General features: G+C 31.1%; 1 protein-coding gene across 1 annotated transcript in view; it reads left to right on the forward strand.

Moving 5' to 3' along the window:
• The first annotated feature begins 6482 nt into the window (after nt 1-6482).
• LOC143911785 (uncharacterized) overlaps nt 6483-26829 on the forward strand; it is a 31131-nt gene continuing 10784 nt past the window's right edge. Inside the window, exons 1-7 of the mRNA XM_077430827.1 lie at nt 6483-6761; nt 8363-8509; nt 18544-18837; nt 20209-20550; nt 21112-21206; nt 21299-21515; nt 25284-25500. Coding sequence (XP_077286953.1) covers nt 8449-8509; nt 18544-18837; nt 20209-20550; nt 21112-21206; nt 21299-21515; nt 25284-25500 — 1226 coding nt within the window. The 5' untranslated portion in view covers nt 6483-6761; nt 8363-8448. The remainder of the gene's footprint in view (nt 6762-8362; nt 8510-18543; nt 18838-20208; nt 20551-21111; nt 21207-21298; nt 21516-25283; nt 25501-26829) is intronic.

Raw genomic sequence — 26829 nt, forward strand, 5'->3', positions numbered from 1 at the left:
AATAATATCAATATTAGTTAATTAATTTAAAATGAATAGCAAAATAATGTTTCAAGCCCTTCAACACCGCGCGAATTACCAATCACCGAGTGTCAAAAACAAAATAATTATTTTTGTTCCTTGCTTTGAAGATTTTGTGTGAAAGGGATGATTTTGACTTTTAAATATTATATACTGGTGATAGATCAGATGAAAATTCATAGGATGTATTTATTATAAGCAAAAACTACCTACCTATAAATATACATATAAACAATATAAAACAGCAATTGAAAAATTTATTTATTAATTAAATTAATTTTCAAAAGATGGCGCTAAATGCTTGTGTCTCCATTTTCCAAGAGGAAATATTGATAGTAAAGAATATATATACATATATACAGGTTTTTCTTGATTCTATGAACCAAAATTTACATACATACATACATACAAAGTCTCTTTCGAAATTATATATTAGATGTTTTCAAATAATGGTCAAGTGAAAAGAATAGGTTTCCGAAGAAATCGGAAGGCAGCTTGTCAATATTAACAGTCATTACAAATGGTTCAGTGATTATTTCACAGTCGCACACGTCATTAAAATCTCGATAATGGAATATCTGGCACTGGAAAATTCCATGCATCGAGATTTACAATCGCGAATTATCACACTAGCGTGAATTCGAGTGTTAGATATTCCGTATACGTGATTTTCGTGGAAAATTTTGTCGTGTGCGCGATCGCTATGTGCGAAATAATCCGTTTACCGTATTCAAACAATTTTCAAGTGAAAAGAAAAGGTTTCCGAATAAATCAGAAGACGGCGATGTCAATATTAACAGTCAGTATAAATAAATATATTATACATATGTATCCGGAAATAGTCTCAGGTACGATATTTGCGCCATATTTAACTTTGATTTTAATTTTCTGATACACATAGTGGATCCTTTGAATAGCAGGTCGAAAAGGATGTTTTTGCGTTTTGACTTGACTAATCCATACAAAATTACTGATACAACACTTTCTTCTAAATTTAAGACAATTCTACTAACAAAAAATTGAAATCAATACCGGTAGTACCGAAGGCAGAATTTTGACAAATAAGCAGTATATGTATAGCCGTTATCGGAATTATGTACATATATGTATGTACATCAAATTTTGTTTTAAAGTAAAATGGTTCGTTAAATTTCGTCAAATGTTAGAATCAAAGTACGCACTCGGAGACCGAGAACAAACTACAAAAGACTTTAATTATCTTCACAAACATTTTGGCGAACGTCTCATCAATTTTAATTAAAAGCTGAACACCGAGAGAGCATCGAACACTTCTCGCGATCGTAAGTCGTTCTCGAAGTTTTAACAGATAATTTATAATGACCCGAATATGTATGAGGTGACCCTCCTCTCGAGTGCCATCATAAAAATAATTGGGTCAACTTTCAAAGTCTGATTCCTTTGGGACTCTTAAATGTTTAATTTATCAAATTGTAATCATTATTTTTCATACAATACAAACTCCATACACAACGAATTAAATAGCGACGAACGACTACATAGTGTACTATTCGAATATTCTTTACGTACTTAATTTGAATAATATTTAAATTTAAAGGAAGCTATTATTCACGTTAAACTCGAGGAAATTATTAATTTCATACATTAGTGGACACTTATCGTGTTTCCTTTGCAGCGAGTTTCCTAACATCCATCATCAATACTGTCGTAATACGGATGACCCACATTGTATACATATGTATATACGTACATATACATATGTATATACTTATCCAACATTCGTTTAATCATGAGAAACAAACACGAAATGTGCATTATTGTTGTCGGTATGGAAATAGAAGTGCGATAAACTAAAATTTCACTGACGAATAATTGAAACAGTCTGATATTCATTATGAAGCATTTTCGAAATTCTTTAAAGGTAAAATACTACTAAAAATTAAATTCGAGATGATTAAAACTTTCGGATGGAAGTTTCATACATTTTCCGGATGTAAAATGGTAAAGGGCGAAAGGTGAAGTAAACTTGTTATAATTCAAGCGAAAGAATCCTCAATCACGCGCCCCACGAAGATTAAAGATAAATTTAACAAACGACAATGTAGATAACAACGTATTTAAAGTTACCTACCGTTATCCCGGAGAGCCTTAAATTAAATACTCCTTTTTCTCATTTTCCCGTTGTCCGTCTCGATACTTTTGCCGGTGGACAACTTTAATTAAAAGCGAACAACGAAATCGTTGTTCAGGATACATACACATACATATATAAATATACTACTGAATATATAGAATATTTTCTAAAATACGTTCCATCGAAAGCATTTCATTTATCCGAATAAGTTTTCGATATGTATACATTCGTATTATGTAGATGTAACACTATACACATTTACGTGTTTGTGCGTTCAAAGGTTTTCCGCATTAAAAGAGAAGAGCTTCGGGATCAATTCGTCTTAAATTAATTGTGATATTTGATAGTGCCTCCAAACTCCGATTAAATTATGTTTTGTTCTGAGCTAATTGATTTCTACGCCCTTACAAGTGTGTTTACCACCCCAAACCTATTGATAATTTTCCTTTGTGCAAAAGAGCGTAATTTCTCGCGTATTGAAAAGTATCCATTATACAAAGAGAAATTTCAGCATGCTCTCATCAGCGAAATGCAATTTATTACAGAGACTTAAATTATAAATAATAGCCATACTAATATCACAATATTATATTAACAAGTAAGTATTTCCTGAAGTATATATAAATATTATAATTTGTCTGGAATAAAATTTCTTATATTGATAAATTTTAGCTGAACAACACTCGCGTCATTAGTGTAAACAATTAAACAATGTAATTTATTGCAATATGGTGACGTATTTGGATGTGCATCACAAAAACGTATTAGTGAAGGTCGAATAGTAGATTTGCTAAAACGTGCACCAAGTGCAAAAACATTTTACCATTGTTGCATTAATATTTAGATTCGTCGTATAATATAATATGTACATATGATGACGTTAAATATGTGTACATACATATGTACATACGATGAAATTTTCATTTAAACTGCATCTTACTGTTATCCAAACACGCAGTTTTTTTTACAGAAGTGGCTTTGTTCGTGTATTCGTCGTATAGTGTGGTTTGAATTTGGAAAGTTCTGTTTCTAACAATGGCTAAAGTAGGATTTGCGGAATAATAGAAATGTATTAACAGATGTTTGAAGCGATCCAGTTTCAAAATACGGATGTGTTTGAACAACTTAAATGATTCAAACGAAAGCTTTGGTGCTTTCACGATCTGAATCCACCACACCTGACATGTGTCTTACCTCTTCGACTTCAATGTATCGTTGAGAAATGTGCATATCAATAATGCATATATCTAATAAGGTGAGCTTACAGGCTAATTAATAATTTATAAAAATAATTTGGAAGCAAGTTTTTCACACTTTCATAGTACATATGAATTTATCGTATCTTAGGAAGGATTTGTTTTTTATAGAAAAGTAAATACATATTTACTGAAATGGATAGAGTCTATACATTAGTGAATTCAGTGTATATGCTACAGTCAAAGTGTATTTTCAGTTGCAATATATTATAACTGGCGTTTTAAGTCATTCATAATCGAATATATGTAGTTCAACTAGTAAATTAGTAAATTTACTAGCGCAAATAAACTTTCAACAATATGCGCCAGTTGTAATACATATAACAGTTGAGTTTAGACAGCTTTAATTTTATAACGAATGTTTTAGAATTCACTAATGCGTGATATTTATTAATGCGTTTATAAGTATTACGAATAAAAGTAATGAGTACCGTATTAAGATAACTCTAAGAATGTTTTCAAAACAAAAATGTGACTTTCCAACTCAATTTACTAGACGACTAACGTTTTCATGAAATCCTTACCTCTCCATCTAACCTGGTACCAACTTGTAGTTGAATTGTATTTTCAATTGTAATATATTTTGACCAGTTGGAATGTCATTCGCCATATGAATCAACTTACGTGGATTAGACGGAATATATTCCAATTAGTCAAAATATATTACAACTGAAAATACACTTCAACTATAACGGTAGTTTGTACCAGGTTAGATGGAATATATTCTAACTAGTCAAAATATCTAACAACTGGAGGATACACTTCAATTGTAATATATCTGGCATAATTTCAACAACTGAGAGAAATCATCGGAAAATTTTAACAAGATATGCACAACTGAAATATAATGACATTCAAATTTTCATTTTAAAATTATTATTGATCTACTTTTCTTCATTTCGAGAAATCTTTCGCAAAACATTAAATATAATGCTTTGCATTTAACAACATTTAAAAATACTGGTGGCCTGCAGTACGTTTATTCTGCTTTTCCGAGATTCTGAACATATCAGATTAAAAGAAGTGATAATAATTTGTGAATTAAGACAAACAGAAATAGTGTTTTCGCAACTAAATATTCGACTTCCTTTCAAATACAACGGTTCATATGATGAAATCCCTCTACATATGTAGTTATAACGAACTTGAGTGTACATACATACATATATTTTTGGTCATTTCTAGCTACTATTAGTTTGGATATTTCATGTTACGAAAAATAGCCAGCAGTATGACTTAATGGTAGCTTGTATTTTTAGCACCAATTGATCAATGGGTTCGATCCGCCATACTGCTGATTAGATTTGGGGGTATTTGTGACTCCAAATCGACCGTTTCTTATCAGAGTTTGCCAATTTTATCTGATCATTGTTGAAACGGTTCCTCAAAATTGGCAAAAAATCATCTTTCCTGTTGTCACAAATCTTCTGTATTTATTATGTGTAAAAATTATGTACAAAATCATAATCCATAGATGTCTCAATGGATTAATTCTGTAATTAATTTATTGTTATTTCGTGTTCTTCAGCTTCTGGAAATACAGTGATTTATGTAATAATAAAATGCTGCATTGTTTGTAATTAATTGTCCAGGAAGGCGCATTCCTGTCAAGCCTTCCTGGTATATATCAATGTAAAAATAAAATAAATTATCATAGTTATACATAATTTTCCATTTATTTTCGTATTTCCTTTTAGAAAGATATTCATTTTAAATGTCTTCTGTTGTGTTATATCCCTTGGAGAAAAAAATTGATTATGAGAATAGGCATGTACTTATCGGAGAACAAAGATAAAAACATTGAGGTGTTTCAAACTCAAAAACTAATTTCTTTATATATTTTTCTTTTACTCGAATCTTAGACCTACTACCAGGAATAAACTCCGGATTAGGGTTTCTGACCCGGGTCGACCCGGGACAGACATTCCCGGGAATTCACGGAATTTTTGTTGTCCCGTGTCCCGGGAATTTTTATCTCGAATCCCGGGAATTGGATTTAAAAAAATCTTTTAAACATACAACATTTTCACGACTGCACGAAGGGAAATAATAAATCAAATACACAAAGAATTGTAAAATATTCTCAAAAATTAAAATCGAAGAAAGAAGAAGACTAAAACTGATTTTTTAAATATGAAATTTAAATAATTCTGATTTTATACCGAACAAAACATTCTTTAAATGTTGTAATAAAAGCGAATGTATATCCTACGGTGAAGTTTCACATAATAGTTATTATGGAGCGAGTATATCCTTCTTGTATTGACGATTCCACAATGGAAGAAACTCTTTTAGATTTGGATGAAGACGAAACAATTGTGGGTTTGACGATGAATGAAGAATTAAATAAGGAGTTATCAAAGACGAATATACAAAATAGCGTAAATAAAAATAACATCAACTTTAAAAAATAAATTAAAATATACATGCTGACAGGAGAAAAAACCGATAATTTAAAAAAAATGTTTTCGTTCCTTTTAACAATAAAACCAACTTCGGCCGAAACTGAAAGGGTTTTTTCCATTGGTGGAAATTTTTGTACCAAATCTAGAATTAGACTTTCGGATTCTCATTTAAATATTTTAGTATTCTTAAGAAGCTACTTTATATAAGTTTACTTTAATAATTAATTTTTTTCGAGTTAATAGATATATTATGTATTGTTTTGTAAATAAATAAATATTTTTTTATTAATAAAAATATATTAAATTGAAAAAAAAAAGTTTTTTTACGTGTGTCCCGGGATCCCAGGAATCCCGGGAACGACCCCGGGATCCGTCCCGTGTCCTGGGAATTGAAAAAGTCCGGGAAATCAGAAACCCTACTCCGGATTATGTTCGTGAAACTAATCTTTACCAATACTAATTATTATGTTTATAAATACATACTCTAAAATACGACAAAAAATAAAATTTCACAAGACGGGTGTATCTACATATTGCATCACTTCCGCAAAATTTTCATACAAGGACGATCGTTTTGTAAAAAATCACTATTTTTACGAGAAAAAAAATAGTAAACGAATGACGACATCCGGCCTCAACCTGCAGACAATACACTATCGCCAATATAAACAACGATGCGTGCACGGAGGCATTTGACGTGTTGCCGTCCGTAAGACAACACCTGTCCATTTGCGATGGACCTCCGGTGTACGTTGGACAGATCCTCTTGGGGTCGCCGAGACCCCGAGGTCTCTTGGAGTCTGTGAAATTCCGGGTCTGAGCTGCTTTTCGGTGACCCAATTGTCGTATTTGTACAGAGGATCAGTGAATTGATACTGTCGGTCGTCGGATGCGGCTATCGATCAATAGTGCACGTGTGTTCGGACAATGTTTACTGTGTTAACAGAACTGCATCTACATACATATGTACGTTAGCAAACGAATGCTTGTGCATCTTATGTCTGAAAAATCGACGTAGTTTTGTTCTACGTGTGATTTTAACTATGCAAATTTGCTACCCCACTTTAATTCGATAGTTGAATCTTAATTTACATAGTTTGTACGTACATACATACATATAAACATATGAAGGGCTGTTGTGTTTAACTAATTGGTTAGTACATTAAAGAGTTGACTGTATGTTAATTGAAAAGAATATGTCAATTAGTTTTAATATTCATATATATATATATATATATATATATATATATATATATATATATATATATATATATATATATATATATTTCAGCCGAAATCGTATGTATAATAGATATATGTTACAGTTCAAGTGTTCATTCCGATTCGATCATGAATGTACTAGTTTGTTCATACACGAACTTCAAACAGTCAAATAGACTCACTAGGTGTCGTATGAAACTTTTAGCTGCTAAAACGCGAAGTATTTTAAGTGGGAAATCCCATGAAAACCGCATTTAAATATTTTTATAATTTCCGTTTTCAATAATATTAAAAATATTGCATCCCAGTGTAGGTATACACACATAGAGGATGGAACAAACTATTGATAATACTTAAACTTATGCCAAATAGTTTGTGCATGAACAAACTATGTAGTCGTTTGTCAATTTGTTAATTTGTGTACAGTATACCTGGCCGGATAAGATAGTTTATGGTACTAGAGTGTTCATGAACGAACATTATGCACATTCGGATTGTAACATACAACATACATTGTATAATGGATACTATTGTACTTATACAAGATTACTAAAAGATCAGTAAAAAAAATCTCGTCATAATTATTTCAATTTATATTTTATATTAAATAAAAAAATCTTAGTTTGTTTAGTTTTTGTAATGTAAAAAAATATATTTTCCAATAAATAAGTAATAAATTATGTTTTCCATAGCATCGTCGTGCTATTTAAGATGGAATTTAATAATAGGAATAAATTTTCATTGGTTGCATTGGTTGAATGAGCAATAACTGCATATGTATGTATTCGAAGACATATGTATATGTATAATGAATAGATATAAAATCATTCATTTTATACATAAATTGAATGGAGTACAAAAATTGAAACATCTGTTAGTCTAAAAAAAAAACGCAAATTCAACGTTAACCTCAGTTTTTCTTCCGTGGAAAATTCGTATAGTTGGTCAAGGCTACGAACAGATACCACAGTGCCATCTTACAAAACCGTTGATAAGAAGACTACGAAAAAACGTAAAATGCAATGGCATTTGGTTGTACATAGCGTTGAGCTAATGCTAATTAAACTGATAAATTATTCACAACAACTACCTTTGACTAATTATGAGAAATTCTTCAATTTTATTGTCAGCATATGTTGCGTATGTATTCATATTGAATTGCATACAATATAAATACATACGCAACGAAAATTTATATATTTTATAACGAGAATAATTCATTTCGATTTTTTTTGTGAAAAGGATATCGATATCCGTTGAGTCGTTAATTATTATTTTTGCGAGCGGTGACTGAATTTTTTGCGGAAATTTCATTCATCTCTTTTTTTATTATTTCACGCCTCTAGGAAAAACTGATCCACCGAGCTGCGAAGTGACACATTTTTGTTTTCCATTTTAATATTCGCCAGTTGATGCCGTGCCACGCCTGGAGATGACAAATAAACTTTATTTCGTAGCTGTGCTATTGCTGGGTACCTTTTTTTCCACTTCGGGTAAGTCCCACAAGTTTTCACTACTACTTTTTCCTTTTTCTTTTCTTTTCTGTGTCGACGAAATAAGTCGCGATCGGCAGTGGCGGCTTTTGTGAAGTTTGATCGTATCGATACGGCTTACAAGCCGAATCATTGTTGAAGGACTTGCAAGAATAGATCCAAAATGTATCAAAAATACGACTAATACAAACATATATGAAGCGTTCATATTAACGAAATTTCACTTAATTACATCAATAATTGATATATGTACATATCTACGACTTCTTCTAAAATATATATCTATGGGATATTCAGGAAAAGTTCATATTCTCAATAAATTTAATTAATGAAAATAAGTGATGAACAAAGATTCGGTTCTAAGAAGTCTAAAAATATTACGTTTGATGTTCATAATGTTGAGTATTGGAATTGTTGTATTCAAGATATCAACGTTGATTAAGTCTCGTATATCATTTTTCGATTTTATCTGGTTTGGTTATTGAGTTGAATGATTATACATTACCGCAATACAAATTTAAATTACCAAACGTTCTTTATATCAATAAAATTAATTGTCCTCTTCCGAAATCGTTTGGGAAATAGTTGAACTTTGAACTGGAAAAAAAGTATAGAAAAACCTAAAAATCTTTACTAATTCCGACTAGGTAAGGATGAATTTGAAATTAAAATGGTCTAATTGATAACATACATACATGGCAGATTTTATTATAATGTTGTGAAATATCTAACTAGCGGCCATCAGTATACATAGCTCGGTAGTTTTAAATTTCCACGAAAATAAGATTTTTAAATGCTTTTACTGTTCATAAATTATTATATGCTCACAATATGTAGGTATATTTTAGGTATATTCTAATTTTGTTAGTGTTTATAGTATTGGGTGATAGCGTTAATGCTAACCGCCGAGAGGTTGCCGGGTTCTGACGCTGGGTTGACCTCGAATAAAAAGAATTATTCTGCAGTGCTGCTGCTCAAACCTTGATATTTGTGTCTCCAAATCGACCATTTCTTTGCTAATTTATTGCTGATTTCATAGTTGAAACGGTTCCTCGTCAAATTGGCAAAACCATCTTTGTCACCACTATTTCAAAATAATTTCAAATTTATAATCTATAAATTTATATATAATATGTATAAGTTTAATACTATGTGTATTAAACTTGTATGTATGCCTGTTTATTTTTTTAATATTAAACCAATCATTCAAATCTAAAAAACATACAATATTATATAATATTCATATCTTAATATTGTTTATTAATACCGGGTTGATACGATAAGAGTAAACTCGTAACGTGTTAACACCTGAGTAAAGTCCGAGTGACTCGGTCTGGATGCACTCGCATCGTGTCAATCTGATACAAGGGATATCAAAGTTGCTAAAAAACGTTTAAACACAATGTTAAAAAGTATGAAAAAACTACTTAAAAATTATATACAAAAATTATATAAAAATTATAAAAAATAACAAAACCAATCCGCCAAATTGCATATTGAAATTTCAAAAAACAAACATCAAACCGCATCCTTAAAAAAAGCATTCTTTTCATTGATGACATTACACTGCTACGGTGCATTGAATTAGATGACATTGCTGTGCGACATTTTACGTGTTGCACAATAAAAAAGACCTTGGTGCAAATTGGCATAATTACAATAGTGAAACTGTTAAAACGATTGTTATAATTTTAAATACGACCATAAATACATTTCCTAGTGCGATTTGAGCACTTTTCATTTTGTTATCAACTGTCACGTGTCGCACAGCCAAGCTCGTACATATAAAATAGTACTCGGATGGTGCTGCATTGTATCGTCGTTTTTAGGCCAATCGATAGTACTTTTGTTGCGAACGTTTTCGGTTATATTTACAGGATGGAGTCTCTTTTTCAAAAAACGGCTTATTGTTGGTGTGGCACATAACGACAAAGACGTGGGAACATTTTAGCCATAATGGCGTATCATCGGCTCGATCGCAAGTGACCAAGTTCTGTGTGCATTCATTAGTGAACCAAACACACACACACACACACCGTTCATGGCTATTGAGTACGTTCAAGGCTGCTGGAAAATCGCTATACAAACCTTATTGTTGCCATATAATCATCGGCCATTGTAATAATTATAATATGATTAATCGGATTACGCTCGTTCTGTTATATTTTGAAGAGATCTTCTACCGGTTGGTCTTGAACGTTAATTAAATCGTCGTCGTCAATGTCGGGAACATCGATTCAGAAACGCAATCTCGATTTCACTGTTTCAATTTGGATTCACTCTTCACTCTTATTCACTCTTATTACAAAATAATTTTTTTACATTAAAAATTTATCAATCATTGGAAATTTTGATGGCAAAATCATAAAATATACTATTCATGGTTCTCAAAAATTATATAAATTATAGTCGATCCATTCTATATCTGTCGCATTCGTGCAATGTGTTATAACATTGTAAGGACGTAAAATAATTTCTATATATATTTTTTAATTATTTCTTATTTAACTATATAATATAAATACAATATAATTCAATGTAAGGTCTTTAATAATATTACTGTAAGTTTCGTTGTCCATAACATGACGTTGATTACTTTTACCGTCTAAAAAATATAAATTTCCATTAATATAAAATATATACGTGTTCCATAAATAAATTAATAATATCAACAGTTTACGTAGTTTTTATTAAAATTGTAATTATGTGAATATTTCAAAATACGAAACACGAACTCAAAACTAATAACAAAAAATAAAAGTCAAATTAAACGCACGAATAATGTTCCGGATTGCATTTTAAAAAATAGTTCAAGTTGACATATCTACAAAATAAATAAACTATGTATATGATATTAAGCTGAAACTTATAGATATGAAATTTCAGTTCAATACGCCGAAAAATATAAAAAACTTCGATTTCTTAAGTAACGGTAATACTTTAAGTTGTAAATATACATATGTATGTATGTCAAAAAAGCTGTAAAAGTGTATGAATTTCATCATACCTATAGCATGTAAAATAGAAAATTGAATGCAGAAACTTATAAAAAAGAGAAAACATATGTACACATACATATGTATATTACCAGCAATATGTATGTAGCTCAGTGGTTAGGGACTCCAGGTCGATCCTTTTCTATCAAAGTTTGCCAATTTATCTAATTTCATTTGAAATGGTTCCTACCAAATTGGCTACCTATCCCCATTTGTCACCATTATTTGAATTAAATTTCAAATTAATAATAATATTGTAAATAGTACATACAAATGTACAAAGTTGGCTATAAATATGGCCTTGGAGCAACCCACCACGGGAAATATAAATTTACAAAAATAAAATAAAGTAAGAAGAGGTTCAATTTTCAGCTAACTTACATAAATAGCCAGTAGCATGTCTCGGTGGTTGGGCTTTTGCCTAGCACCGAGAGGCGCCGGGTTCGATCTCGTGAGTTGACCTCAATTGAAAAGAATTTATTCTTATTATTAAAAGAATTTATTGACTTAGATATTTGTGACTCTAGGTCGATCGTTTCCTATCAGAGTTAGCCAATTTTTCTGATTTCATTGTTGAAACGGTTCCTTTTGACTTTGAACGCCAAGATGCTACACAGAGTCCAATGCACTCAAAGAAGTATGGAACGCTGTTTGATCGGCATAACGAGGAAAGACAGAAAGTGGCATACGTGGGTGAGAAGTATGACAAGGGTAGTGGACATAGTGGATAGAATTGAAATGGCAATGGGTGGGCCATTTCAATTCTATTTAGGTAGAATTGAAATGGCAATGAGGCTAGAAGAATGGACGAAAGCTGGACAAAAGAAGTGCTAGAATGGTACCCGAGAGAATGCAAAAGGGTAAAAGGAAGACCGCAGGGAAGATGGGTAGATGAAATTAGGAAAATGTGTGGGCTGAGATAGATGATAGTTCCCCAAAACTGAGACGAGTGGAAGCGTGTTGGAGAGGCCTTTTCGAATTTTCGAAAATTATTGAATGGTGATCGGCTGTAGATGATGATAATGACATAATTGTGATCTTGTAACAATGTTTGATATTAAAATGAAACAATTATTTTTAATAAATTCGCATCGATGATTTTTTAGGCATACAGTAAACTGTATGATTAATTAATTAATCATGTCTCGCTCCATTACGTATATGGGAGAACGTTGTCAAATTTATTAGTTAATTAACGTATCGGATCGTTAACTGGGTGTGCATCGACGATCCGTGTATTCATCAGTCATGTCATACTTTTTTATTTTTAATTTTGAATAATATACTCGAAAGTTCGCTCTAGTCAGTTGGATTTATACGATTGATTAAATTATTATTCATTGCATCTTAGAAGTTTGTCGTGTCCGCGAGTGCTCCAGGTCGACAGCTTCTTCACGTGCGATCAGAGCAGGTAGGACGCGCCGGTCGAGCGGTTTTCCACTCTTGGCAGATTGGAGTTTCCCCCCGGTTTTAATTAAATCGAGATATGCAAATCGGAAATTGGCGCCAAAGCTCCGAAGCGTTCAGCCGAGACGGATGCACTTCCGCGCTGGCTGCAGTCGATCAAGGGCCAAAGCTCTTGTCGGCAAAAGCTTCGATCGAGATAGCGATAACACGTAAATTGGATCGTGCACTCCTTGGAAGCGATTGCATCTGATGGAATACAATGACGCAAATAAATATCATCTGTGACACAATTCACTGTAAACTTGCATGTATGTATGTATGTAGATTGTCGCAAACTGTGGCTCGCGGAAATTCGACCGTGCTGTGTGTGAACTAATGCCGAAGTTGTATAAATTAAGCAAAAGCCACTCGACGTGAAATATATGCATTGAAATTTACATTTCATTGCTTAGGTATCGAGGATGAAGGTGAAAAGTTTGACGTGAAAAACATTAACAAGCTATGATAATGTCTGTCGAGGGGCTGGCTTTGAATGAAAAATTGCAATCACGTGACTACAGTTGCGCATTTTTATTGTGATTTTTTAAATGTAAAAATAAACCAATTTGTAAAAATATGTATAAAGATAAAATTATTTTAATAATGTTAACTTATCATATAAAATTTACATATACTTGCTATTTTTATATGTACATATGTGCATATGTATATTGGATAATTGCATAAGTTCATGCTCGATTTTCATGAATATATGCAAGTATAAAGGTTTTGTAACGATAAACGGGCACGAACTAATTCAATAATTCAATATATTTTTGGATTTTAATTTAGAATAAGCCTCTTTGTGAAATTTTCATTATCTTATTTTATCTTTCGAAAGCTGTATTAGAGACATCGAGTTCCCAACCGGTCGATCGCGAAACAACATTTGGCCGATCTCAATTACGATTGCGAATTTTAAAAATAGTAACGATTTCCATATTTTAAAATATAATTTTTTTTTATCTAGATATAAAGAGCTTCAGAGAAGAAAATTAAAAATTATTTTGTTTTAATGGACTCACGGATTTGTTTTTTCACAGTGAGCAAAGGATATGTTTTTGTAAGGTTTCGAGAGTAATTGCTTGAAATAGAAACATATTTTATTGAGATGAAGATAATACGACCTATTTTCAAAACTAAATTTAAAACAAGAAATATTGGATCAATTTAACAAGAGGTTTGCTGACTGAAATGAGCTTTATAAAATTTGCAATTTCCAATGTTTAAAAGTCTTGGTTGCAAGTTGGTCGAATTGCAAAATGACGCTAAGTTGACATTATTGAAATCTTCTTATATATGGAATGTATTGAATCCAGAAACTTTTATGATATATTCATAAAAAAAATATGAAAATATAAAAATAATTTTGTTTCTGCAATTATTCAAGTACTTAAAAAAAGCATTTAAAGTATTTAAAACAAGCAACTACAAAAATGTCGATCGCCATGAAAATTTAGATGAAAAGTAATTGCTAATTATTAATCGTATTTGTTTATTGACTTACATAGCTTCTGCTAATTACTGACTAGTCTCTAACATCAATACATATTTAAACTAAATAATAATTATCAGTTATTGCATAACTGATAATTATTACGGCCAAATAATTGAATCATCTAACCATAAAATTATCATAAAGTTAAAATTTTATAATTCGGACAGTAAATATATAACAAATAAATGTAGTATTAAAAAATTTATGTATGAAAAATTATATATATGTTTATATAAAATGACTAAAATATAAAAAATAATTATAAAATAAAATAAAAAGACAATTTAAACATTATTTAAACAATATAAACTATAAATATTATATATAAAATGTGTGGGATTTTATGATTAGGATTTCAATCAAACAGATTTCAATCAAAATTGTGATCCCGACTTAAACTAATGTAATTAAATATATTACTCAAAGGCTTGGGCCACCTAAGTATGTATGTATGTAATGATATAAAGAACAATTTTATATGATTTCTTAGCAAATTCCGATTTATCATATTGCTACAATATATGTAAATCTGGATTGATTTTGTTTATATGTATGTATCGCATATATGTATGTTAGTGTAATTTTCGCATATCGTATGCATTACAACACGAATTTATTCAAAACTGTTTTGCTGCCGATACGATAGGAGAAACTATCACGATTTATTAGAATATATGTATGTACCACGGTAAAGTAACCTTCAAATAAATAATAAAATGTGATTCATTACGATCAAGTGCATAACATCGTATGGAAATATTATTAGTCATATAAGTCGTATTTTACGCAGGGTAAAGGTTACCGTTATTAGGTCACAAATTTATTACTTATTGCATAGTTTCCCTTTATTTGCGTATCGGGAACGACATATATGTACATATGTAAACGGATGATTGTAAAATATTCCGATTTTTATTATATAGATATTTTATTAAAACATATACCATTTTCATTACATTTGATAATTATTACTTTTTCAAAGTTTCATTAGATAACAGTTATATATGTATCATATTAATAATGTTTCTGTAAGAATCCATAGTAATGAAAAAATCGGGTTTTCCTTATTAAATCGAACGAATTTTATTTATTTATACATTTCGCTGAAATAATATGTATTGTTTTGTATTCCAATTAATATAAATATCACGGTAGAAATCGCATAGTCTAGTTCTATGTATATGTATGTATTGTCGATTTTTAAAATCCGGTTTCAGAGACCCGATATTTTGATAGATTTGTAATATTTGAAAACCGGCTTTTTTAGCTCTAAAAACATTTAATTTCTAAATGAATATGCATTATTTATTCAAACAAAACCCTGACTTCTTACACGCGTAGATGTCAATATATGTAATATATACATACATCCACTCATATGTACGTATATGAAGACCTCAATTTTGAAGATACTCCTGTAGATACTCATTGGCCCATTACAACAAGCTTTTTTAAATATCTGAAAAAAACCGTAAATTTACAAATATTAGGATGAAACCGAAAACCGGGGATACTTGATTTTTAAAGAAATTCGAATTCAGTTTTTGTATAAACCAGGGCTTGTTAAAAAATAAACTTAACTAAAAATTAAACCTGCTAGAAAACGATCGACTATGTATACTTTAGAGCGGACCGATATTTGCATATTTATAACGAATTTATGTATGTATATATAATAAATTATTACGTATGTATGTATGTATGTATATATAATAAATTATTACGTATGTATGTATGTATAATAAGTCTAAATGAAGTGTGAAAGCATCAAACATCAGTTCAGTTTTTATTATAAGAGTGTCATTTTCAATACCATTTTTATTTTATTTTATACAGTTAAAAACCCATTTCAATACACAGTATAATATATAAACAATAATAACAAAAGACAACAGTATCAATAGATAAAAGTAATAAAAGCAATACTATACCGTTAATCGTATGACATATACATATGTATATGGCAAAAAACATAGTAAAAACATAAAAGATAAGAAGAGGACACTTATAAACTGACCAAAAGTTATACTAAATATTTCGATCTCCATATGATCAGCTACAATATATGGTTAAATAGCCCCATGGGTGTGCATATCGGAGAATTGAAAAAAATGCTAGATTTCACAATAATAGACGAAAACGAAAGGTGTTTACGCCTTAATTTTCAGGTACATAAAAAGTGAATTCACTGAAAATCGGTGGATTATAAATAATTGCACGAAGTACAGGGAACATGTGTCGTAATAATAAAATACGACAACTAACTAAAGCTGTCGTTCCCCAAATAAATTAGCTCGGATATAACCAAGGGAGAAGTAGAGAATCCGACAATTTTTTTTATGGACATTTTTCCCAATAAATTAATATGCAATTTTCTGCTAGGTGCCCAAATTATGCAGTTAAACTCCAATATGGAACAAACAAAAGAATTGTAGAGGAAAATTGTCGAATTTAAATTAGACAAAATATAAGAATGTTTGAATTCAAAAGCTATAGATTGGTTAGACTTATTGACAACATTTAATATTTGGTTTTAAAACATAAATTTAAAGTCAAAAAGTACATGAAACAAGAACACGAATCATATAAACTCGATTTAGGACAATCTTATCTATTAAATATTGAAAACCTGAAAATGCTTGCGATCTAGTGAAGGTGATCGTTTTGCATTTGTTTAAGGAAAAGGACATACGATTATTTTGTGAAGGAAAAATTATAGTATTGAAATAATTTTAAGATTTACTAAGATAATGTTTACATACCCCAAGTCTTTCCTACAAAATAAAAAACCATTTCATCAATTGCGTCCAACATCATTAGACCTAGGTATCATCACCACTTCCAACCTAAAATGGTCCTCTCATATTAACCATATTGTGAATAAATGTTACTCATTTTTGTATGTAATAAAACGTGTATTCAATTTTCTGAACTATATTATTAAAAATATACAAACTTTTAACAGACCTAAACTAGAATACGCTTTTAGCATATGGAGTTCTCATTTCAAAAAAATACGTTAATATGTATCGAAAGGGTACAAAGGAGAATTACAAAGATTCCATCTGAACTTAAGTCACTTTCTTATAACGAAAGATTGAAAAGAATTAATCTCACTACACTGGAGACGAGAAAAATAAGAGGCGACTTAACCGAAGTCTTTAAAATACAAAATAATCATTATAAATGTGATATGTCCAATCTTTTCACCTCAGAGGTAACTCGTTTAGACTCAAAAAAGAAAAATCTAATAAATTTATCAGAGATTCCTTCTTTTCAAACAGAGTGGTTTCAGTTTGAAATAGTCATTCCAATGAAATAGTAATTTCTGTTAACCTTAATATTTTTAAGAATAAGCTTGATACATTTCTTAAACTTAAAGGATTTCTGTAATTCTTCTTTCCCAATAACTTTTTTCTGTTTCTTGTTTACTTTTTTTCTCTCTCATTTTTATTTTAATATTGTCATTTTGGATGTATTTTACTTTTTATCTCATTTAATTTACTTATGTATATGTATAAATCAAACTCCTTGGGTCTATCGGCTTTGCCGCCTCCCCCAAGTATATTAAATAAAAAAATATCTACTTTAAATCTGTAATACAAATTTAGAAATTAAATCAAAAATTTTCCAACAGCTATTTCAATACTCACCATCGCAGATTAAATGGGGGAATCACATTAGAATACATAATTTCACTTCCATGGCATAAGCTACGGTGTGGTTAATAATATACGCCATTGAACGACATAAATAAGCTTGGGGTTTTTTCTTAAAATGAAGCGTGAAATCTTTGACCCTTCAGTATATTAAATTTTAATGCCGATTAAAATTCCACATACACATCCCAACGTTGCGGATTGAGCTGACGAATATGCTCGGGTTCGGTGTGGGTTATCTGTTATGCATAATATGTGGGTCGACGTTGTAAAAACGAAAGGGAAATTTTCCGCCAGCATTAGACGTTATCTATTCGGAACTCAACGGGTTAATGGCTCGCACGTACCGTACATACTCGGGCCATTTATTGCTTTTGTCACTTACTCTCGCAGCACAATGGTCTCCTCCCCCTCAGCATGCTTTTCTTTTTCCAGACGGTGAACTTTTATGTCCGTCACACGAGCAGGTCACGTTCGAGAAGATGATCGGGGTGAGACCTGCCCAATCGTCCTTTCTCTCCAATTCGATTTTCTCGTTCCGATACGGGGAAACGCCCAGCATGGACTGGTTGACTTTGGAGTGCGTGAAGACTTGCGAGATGAACCGGGATTGTCATACTGTGGTGGTCCTCTACCAGGCCATGGAGTGCTATGGTCTTGCACGGAGTGATATTAAATCTTTGACCGTAGATAATGATGCTAGTCTGTATATCAAATTTTGTATGCACGGTAAGGTTTCTAGCTGTTTTTTATAACGGCGGTCTCCAACGTCGCGTCTAGTCGGTTGCATGATGCAAAAACTTCTAAATCGGAAAATTTATATGCAGTGAGCTATTTACATATAACAATACATATGTAAAACTGTTTTATTAACAGAATATTCAGTAGCCAATTTGAATGCAATTTTCTAACTGATTTAGTAAGCGTCAGCTATGATATATTCAATTTATTCAATATCAATATCACCTCTTTTAGAGAAGTGGTGAATCGTATATTTTATTTTTGAACAACTTGTTTTATTTTTCTGGAAATCAACTGTTAGCTATTTACATATGTATGTTATATTATTATATGTGCAACTAAACACCCCATTTTAGTGTAGAATATGTATGTAAATTCTGGTTATTATGAAAGTGTAATTAGTAATTTCGGTTAATTGAAAAAGTTATTTCTTATATTTTTTTCTGAAATTTATCCAATAGGAAACTTTTTAAGGCTGTATTTATTAGTTCAGTCAGTAACTGAGGTTTGATTTATTCAGTAAATAGATGATCAGAAAGTTATATTATCGGTCATTGACTATTCGATTTAACCATCTTTTTATCGTACATGTATGATATAATGTTCATAATGAGTGTTTGTATTAAAGGAATTGAAGAAAAAATACCTATTTTATTTGATTTTTGATTTTAATACAGAAGATTTTTAGATATTGTTTATAAATTATGTTCACAAAACATCTTAGGTCTATTCCATATTTTTTGTGGGGTCACCAGCTAAATCAATGAATTAAAGAAAAATATTGGCCACCTATTGACATATGTAATATAGTTTTCATATTGAATCCACGTTTGGACGTTTGAAATACTATTTTATATTTTTTTTTTACTTACAATCGGTTATAAAAGTATTAAATATTAGAAATTACTTTTTCAAATGTATTGAGGTTGCGGGTCACTTGGCTTCAATAAGAAGGGGTCATCACTCGAAACTTGTTGAGAGCCTGTGGTATATTCTAATAGCTACTGATCCAGTGACATTGTCTATATTACACATAATTTTTTTGTGTATATTTATAGTATTATCTTAATTTAATGTTAGTGTTTACAGCATGTTAGGAAAAAAATGCCACGTGAATTACTTATTTCACTTGCATAACAATGGGCATAAATGGAAGTATGTATGTACATATGTATATAATTTAAATGTGATTATTTTGGAATATTTAACAATGTTCTTTAGTTTTAATTTAGTTAATGATAGGTTTGTTTTATCTTAACTTTGATATGTACATATTGCAATGAAAAATTTTGGAGACCGCAGTTGAATTGAATTTAGTCTCGTGTTCAAAAGGTTATTTTAAAGTTTGAAAAATTTCAGTACCCAATCCGTGTCGTTCCAAATTATGGACAGTGGAAAGCTCTGTAGGGTATCATTTGTTGAGCAAAGACTACGAGCCTCGAGTTGTGAATAACATAACGGCGGAGGAGTGCTCTCGCATTTTGACTCAGACTTTGGATGGAGTTCAGATTGGATCATCTCAATTTTTGCTACCTCACAAGGACACCAGCAGCTACATTTTTGATGGAAATGATATTGAAAATATTCCGTCGGCAAAGGGGAGATGTGCCCTCAGCGTTGAAAATAAATTTACACAACCCGAATCGTACAGAGTAGCAAACAGCAATACAGTCTACAAAGAGAACCAGTGCGTAGAGCATTGTTGGTATTCGAAATTTTATATTGTTTTCCATATCTATTATGTATTTTTATTTTATTTTTAGAATTTAGATTAGTAGTAGTTTAACGTACGAAGGACGTCCAATAAATAGCTTTTAAATAACAATTGCCATGTAGAAAATCATAAGTTTTTTTCAAATAATAAATATCCAGAAAGTAAACATCAATTTTAAAATCAAATATACATATATCACTAAACACAAACATATTTATACATAATTTTCTGTAATAAAATAAAATAAATCAATATCATTTCTGGGACGTATGTACATATAATATATATACGTACATGTACTTTGGACGTAGGATTTGATTTTGTTATCAATTTGTAGGCAGATCTTTTAATTTAGTATTTTATAATTATACTTACGAAAATGAAATTACGAAAATATGTAAGATGAGATGTACGAGAGTTGCGCAAAACATTGACGAATGGAAACTTGTTGGAGAGGCCTTCATCTTCTTTAGATGATATAATTTTATAACTTGTGCTAAATTTAATGCATACATTGTATATAATACATGCATATAAAATTTTATCAGTTTCAAAGGAGATCGACAGATGTTCGTACGAGGAATATTACAATCAAACTTTGAAACACTACGATATAATACTTCACGGCATATCAACAACCGAGGTGAATATTATTATTAAGTTACACACCTTCAAGTATATATGTATATATAAAGATCACAATTGGTATATATGTACATATATTTGATGTTTCAGTGCAAAATACGGTGTTCGAACGAACACCAGTTCAACTGCAGGGGATTCACGACTATTCCATTCGATCGACGATATCACCAATCGGAAATGTCCCAGGATCACGATTCCGATTCTAAAATATGCCTGCTGCACAGCGAGGACATACTGAGCCTGGGATCGTGGCTTTTGACTAAAAGGGTCGATGCCATTTATTACAGGAGGGTCGTTTGTCTCAATGGTAATTTTGCTTTATTTTTTTAACAGTGCTTTGTTTTGCCTTGTTCGCTAATTACTAGGTGGAGTCCGTTGATGAAGTATCGGTACAAATTACTATGTGACATCATCGTGATTTATTTGCATAATTATACATAGATTTCTTTACAGTGATTTAGTTTCGGTGTGTCATCCTTCTGATTAGGTGCAGGGGCGTGCAATCTTTTTCGGCATTTGAGCCGCATTGCAATTTTTGACAAGCATGTGGAATGCATTTTGCAAACTTTGCGCCGAAATATATTCGGTCGTAATTTAACATTACATTTTTACATGTTTTTAATTTAAATTATTCATACAAATATATACTATATAATATATAGTATATATTTTTACATATTATACTATATTTTATATATAACTAGTTGTTTTAACCGGATTAGCTCAGTATTTGTTATATAAACGGCTTAAACATGGCGAATCTAAATATTCATTTGTTTTTTTATTAAATTTATTTGAATCGAAAAAAAAATCATATCGTCGTCATAGAAACTTTGTTTTGTACATATATGATTACAAAGTCTCTTTTGAAATTATGTATTAGATTATAATAGCAAAATTATAATCTAATACATAATTTCATATTCAAAAGTGTCATATTCAAAAGTGGCATAAGTACACTTTTCTTTATTTCGAGAGATATCTCGAAAAACATTAAATATAATGTTTTGCGTTTAACAATATTTAAAAATACTGGTGGCCTGTAATAATTTTATTTTGCTTTTCCGAGATTCTGAACATATCGAATTAAAATAAAACTTTTTAAAATCTCCTTTTGCGTATGTATGGACTTGATTCGCTTTTTTAATGTATGGACTTTCGCTTGATTCGTTGATTGATATTTCGTACGTTACGTCCTAAGTTATTTACTTTTATTATTTTATTGTAATTTATTACGTCCTAAATTATTATTTATTATGTCCCTAAATATAAAAAGCCAAAGTAACAATGCAAGTGGATTTATCGCCGTTGTTAATAATAATCGCAATTGTACATATACTTAACAATGTACTAAAAATGACATTTGCTTCTCTACCATATAATGAAAAAGAGATTATTGTTAAGAGACCAAAACCCACACCAATATTGAATATTCATTCAAAAACGAAAAAATATCAAAGACATTTTAATGAATATAAATATGACAAGGTTTGGAAGAATAAAATAAAATAAAAAAAATAAACTGATCGTGTTTTGGACAGCATCCTCTGGTTGAAAAATCACCGCACGCTACTGATATATACATATCTACAAATCTACTACTATCTCTATACTATACTACTATATTTGTAGATATGTATGTATCACGCTACGGATAGATACATATCTACAAAGTCTCTTTCGAAATAATATATAAGTTTAAACTATTATGGATTTAAAATTATCCGCATTATATTTTTGAAGGGTAGTAGTTTGCAGGCTACAATTCGTGACCCATGATTTAATGCACTCGTCCTCAGAATTCTCACTTCATTTTTACGGGTTAAATTTTTTTTGTGAGAGTTTGGACACTCGTAGAAAATAGGTCAAGCTCGCCGACAGGTAATATATTGCAGTAGAAAATCGCGCGCCGCACTTTGAGAGTCGACATCGCCTAACAGATGCGTTTAATATCTGACGAATTTATCAGGCGCCATTTGGGTAGCCGTCGAAGGTTCAAGAGAAAAGCCCGAAACGACAAAAGGTGCGTTTCAATTTTTGAAATGAGCCACCGCCCGAGCGCCAAATAAATGGGGCGCCTCAAATTTTAATTAGGCGAGGCGCCATCGGGCGCCGCTTTGCATATCAAGCGGCGTCCTTTTTGAAGAACAACTAAGCAAATAATATTTCAATAGCTTTCTTCGCGGAATACGAAGGCTATTAATTCAAGTGTTGTGCGCCATAATATCCGACCCGAATAATATCCGCGTTTTGTATACAAAACGCTTACGAAATATTACATTTCATTATGCTTGAAAAGTGGAAACAATGTCAGATGGACTTTAGCCGTACAATGTGGAAATTGGACGATATGTATTCGAATGACAAATGCATACAGTACTACATACATATAACTATTTATGTTTGTATGCAGTGGTGTAGTGCTGAATAAAAAAGAACCAGGGGGGTGTTTAATTTTTACGCCCCCTCCCCCCCTATTCTATCCTAGTATCCTAATATTGGTAGTTCGAATATTTATAAAAAAAAGTCAAATGCTAATTAACAAGTATTCCTGTTGAAATGATGTTTTTTATATTTTATAAAATCATCCAAATTGCATCCTCTTCAACATCTTTGATTTTGCAAACCCTCGTTTATGTGTCAACAGCAACATATATGTACATACGTATACGCATGTATATGCCAAACCATATACATATGTACATTTAGCACATACGCATGTATATGCTAAAACCATACATGTATATATACGTATATGTATATGCCAAAAAATCTAATTTTAACATGTGAATTTAGAGATGACTATCTATTTAAGTTGAGTTCCCTTACTTTATCTATCGTCAAGTGCGTATGGTTAATAGTTCAAAAAATGTTTTCTTTCAAAGTTTTCGGTGGTTTTAGATAAAGAAAGTCTAAGAATTTCATCAAAACGTTTTTAAAGTTGTCTTTTAAGCTTTGACTATGCTCAGATTACTATTCGGTTGAGGCCACCAAATGTAAGAACGAAAGTCTTCTCACAATATTTTTTATACAAAATTTTATATGACATATTACTCAAAATATTTTTTAATTGTACTCGAAAAAATTTTTTTAATATTATTTTCAAATCATTTTTCAAAATTAGATCAAACAACCATTTAGCATGCACCATAATGTGTATATGTAGAAATAAATATAAATACAATTTAATTAAGACAAAATTTAAAATATGTACTAGATGAGTTATGATATTTGTCGTATTAGAACTATTTTTTTCGACTGTGTTGATGTTATAGTAATTTTTTATATGATATTTGTACTTAAGATTACGCTTTTTATGAATTCTCTTTTCAAAATTGCATAGATTTTGTATTTATACGATAACATGAAGTTAGAGGGATGCATGCAAAACTCAGAATTTTCCATAGTGTTGTTATAGAGGAATTCAAAAAATTTTCATTGTATTGAGTAGCATCTGTTCGATACCATGAAATCACACTGTATTGAATCTCTGGGGTAAAAGCAGCCCTGAGAAAGCTACCTTCACCTTTTCGTCCTCCGGTTATGAAATATGGACGAACAATGGTTCGGCCTTGATACAGAGCACGTTTACATTTTTCATGAGAAAAGGGTAGGTATCTTTTTTTTCGTTCTCGCAAGTGAGATACGTCAGCCATATTCGGCAATCGCCATCGGTGTCACATTATCCATACATCAACAGTAGGTGTTGACTCTCAAAAATGGGGTCAGACCGCTCGTTCGACACATTATAGCCTTCTGATGATAGCCCTTCTTACGTATGCGCATATCTAAACTTTAGGTTCCAGTGAAAAATCGCCCCGTCGAGATACGTTTCCCCCGAATAGCTTCGGGGAGGTTATTAACCCTCCAACAGCTCACTGTAAATTTGGGTTTAAACACCTGACTAAGGTTCTCGAAGGTACCATTAAAAATGTATTAACCTTCGATGGCCAAATGGGAACTCAACCATTAGGAATTATATGTACTAATGTTGGTTTTTATGTTGTGAACATGCTAGATTTATATTTACCACTCGAAAATGCATGTTTGTTACGCTTTTTTTGTTTTGTTTTAGTAACCGTTGAATGTACGACTAGTAGTATGACAGTGACGTATTGGCCCAGATCAGATTTCCACGGTCGTTTATACGTTAGCGGCTATTCAGAAACTTGCTCAACGACTGGTCAGGGTAAAAACAACCCCACCAGACTGGTTGTGCCTTTCCAAGGTACGGCTTGTGGAATCAATCAAGCTTACGCTCTGGCCAGCGACAGAGAAAAAGGAGAAAACAGGTAAAGCACTCAATATACTTTTGGAATAAATAAACACCGTTGTTTTTTCGAGAACAGTATATAAATTTAAATCCTATTACATTAGGCCGTCCGTCTACTTGTTTGAATCTCAATATGTATTTTTTCTCTCTCGGCGAGAAATTTAAATGGGCCCCAAAGTAGCATTAATGGGGGTGAAATAAACATTCGAGTTGTACAGACACTTTTCCATTAGGCGAATAGTGTTCGAATCATTAAAAGTCGAAGCTTTTTAGAAAACGATTGTGCTTAGAATTTGGTATAGATCGTTAAAATTACTGCTTGCAAATGTTTTCTTGTGGTTTTGTTGAATTTAGGTACAATTTAGTCAGATCAAATTAATAGTTCATTTGAACGACCACCAATTTGTTGTCTAGACAGATTTGTAAAGGCGAACTTAAGTGATACTTCGCCAACAATTACAAATACAGTTAAAATATTTATACACAACTAAAAGTTAATAGGATTAGATATAAATTTCATCAAATTCATCAAACCGCTAATCGGATTATAAGTTTAAAAATATGAAAACAAATAAACGTTTGTGTATTTCAGAACTATCCAGAGAAAAGAAGGGTACACGTAGTTTAAATTGATGTATTTAACTTCTAATATAATAATCACTTAATTACTTCAATTTTACAAATAGAATAATTGAAAATATGTGTATAAGTAAAGTTACAATTTTGAACAATTTCATTAATACATATTAACATTCTCATGTATATTATACATAAAGGTTCTGTTATGTTCCCCGCTAATTTTCTAAATGCCCATACTTTAATTTGGGATGAGCACACAGTTATTCGTGGGAATAACAAAACATAAAAAATTGATGCGATAAAACATTTGCGATGAGACAAACATTGAGATCGTCGAATCGACTATACATATAAACTGTACCCGCAGCACGAAATTTAGTTATTTATAAGAATTCATTCAGTCAGAACATTAGATTAAGTCAGTATTCAATCTACCTACTACGCGTTTCTCTAAGATCAAGTTCAAACAGTTCTTTAAATATAATAAAGTGATAATTAAAAGTGTAATATGAGGATTCAATTTTAAACGGATTTCTTTTATTTCTAAAAATTTGTTTTTATTTCTAAAAATTGAATTAAATAAAAATAATAAAGAAATATTGATTAGGATGTTTGAATTTTCATCATCTCAATCAACTTTTTAAAAAGATAAAACACCCCTGGAAAATACTACAAAAATAAAAATGTTAGTATTTTTATACCACTAATATTCACTTTTTCTGGAGGCCACATTCTTTTCTTCCATTACGCATTTAAGTAAAAGATTTCA

The sequence above is a fragment of the Arctopsyche grandis genome, chromosome 5 (genome assembly GCF_051622035.1).
Source record: "Arctopsyche grandis isolate Sample6627 chromosome 5, ASM5162203v2, whole genome shotgun sequence".
Lineage (NCBI taxonomy): Eukaryota > Metazoa > Arthropoda > Insecta > Trichoptera > Hydropsychidae > Arctopsyche > Arctopsyche grandis.